This window comes from Anastrepha obliqua, chromosome 5 (assembly GCF_027943255.1).
Source record: "Anastrepha obliqua isolate idAnaObli1 chromosome 5, idAnaObli1_1.0, whole genome shotgun sequence".
NCBI classification, from domain to species: domain Eukaryota; kingdom Metazoa; phylum Arthropoda; class Insecta; order Diptera; family Tephritidae; genus Anastrepha; species Anastrepha obliqua.
Genome location: NC_072896.1, coordinates 58193031 through 58194632, shown reverse-complemented (window position 1 = coordinate 58194632; position 1602 = coordinate 58193031). Strand labels below are relative to the sequence as shown.

The 1602-nt window shown below is 36.0% G+C and overlaps 1 protein-coding gene across 1 annotated transcript; it reads right to left on the bottom strand.

The window, feature by feature from the left end:
- Nucleotides 1-530: 530 nt before the first annotated feature.
- On the bottom strand, nt 531-1124 carry LOC129248510 (uncharacterized). Its single transcript, XM_054888082.1, has 2 exons — nt 963-1124; nt 531-909 (listed from the first exon to the last, which is right to left on the bottom strand). Exons 1-2 carry the CDS (start codon nt 1050-1052, stop codon nt 754-756), a joined length of 246 nt encoding a protein of 81 aa, XP_054744057.1. The 5' UTR covers nt 1053-1124; the 3' UTR covers nt 531-753.
- Nucleotides 1125-1602: the final 478 nt, after the last annotated feature.

Genomic DNA, 1602 nt, shown 5'->3' with positions numbered 1-1602 from the left:
AAAACCATTTGTGTCTTATTATTATAGCGAGCTTTTACCCAGAGGCTTTTGGTAATTTTGCTTGTTACCTTAAATGCGTCAACTGTTTCCAACTCTTGACCCTGTAAGCAATTCCGCAAGTGATTACAATTTTCAATGTTGGGCAAGCTATACTCACGATCTATTATCTGCTAATCGAAAAAGAAACGGTATGATCTTTCACCAGCTGCGATGGAATTCCCAGTTTATTGGTTATGTAGGGCTCCTCCAAGTTAGCGTATTCTCCATACTCAGCATCCTACTATTCGATGCCTGACTGAATCATCAGGATTTGCTTAAAATAAGATTCAAGGATACCTAAGTGGCATTTGTATTCAGCAGGTGTAACTGCCTCTCTAGCTTTTCGCAAACTACCATCGCTGATGTTTTTTGCAAGTTAAGCACACTCATTTTTTAGCCGACTGATATTGCATCCATGACTTTCATTGGCCATTAGTTTATTTGATTCCAGCCAGCCCAAATTAAATTTTACTTGACTTTGCGCGGGTATGTAATGTTCCGTGTGGACCGAATTTAGTCTTCCTTATTGTTTATTTATTAAAATTCTATTTATATCATAAATCTGAACTATGAAATATACATAAATAAATCGTGAATAGTTATGATGCTCCTTATTAGTAGATTGCGAAAGAACTCCAATGTACCAGATTAAGTCATCCGAATGATTTGTGGAATATCTGCATATACCGATCCTGTATACATATGTACATATATTCACTTTGGATGATTATTTTGTTCAATGACATGACTTGTAAACTCTTCGAAACGTCGCAAAGCTTCCTTTTTCTTTTCCATGGTCAAATTGTTTGATAATCGAATCAGTATGCAAATTGTGAGGGCTGACAATATACCAACGGCGAAGAACATAACCTGTAAGTAAAACTATGTAAATCGGGGGTGTAATTTTATTTATTATCAGTTACCTTATATATCAGCTTGGGTCCTCGCTTTGGTGTTGGCTCAGGATAATTTCCTTCAATTATCATTTCTTTTTGGAAAGATTTTGGCTGCATTGTACGTATTATGTTATTTTAGTCCCAAAAGTCATATTTTATATTCTATTTTGACTTGAATTTTATGGGTACTCCGGTTCAAATTAAAATATATCTAGCAAGTTGATAAGCTACTAAACGCGTTCCTTTGGTCAGCTAACGTTAGGATAAGGCCGTTTCGGTTTTTTCAAAAACTAAAGATTCAATCGCGACCAATTTCACGTTAAATGACCTTAGTAATGTTATATATATATATTATATGTATATATATATTTGTGGCAGATATTTTTTATGAGTTTTTTCTTGGCAGAAATACACTCGGAGGTTTGCCATTGCCTACCGAGGGGCAACCGCTATTAGAAAGAACTTTTTTTTCATTTTTGGTCTTTCACCGAGATTTGAACCTACGGTCTCTCTAAATCCAGAATGGTAGTCGCGCACCAGTCCATTCGGCTACGGCGGCCGCTAGTAAAGTTAGTAGGATTAATAATGCGCTAAAGGTATATTATCACAACATATCGGGTTTAAGGACTACATCATTGTTATTGTTAAGACGTGGTTGACCTCGAAC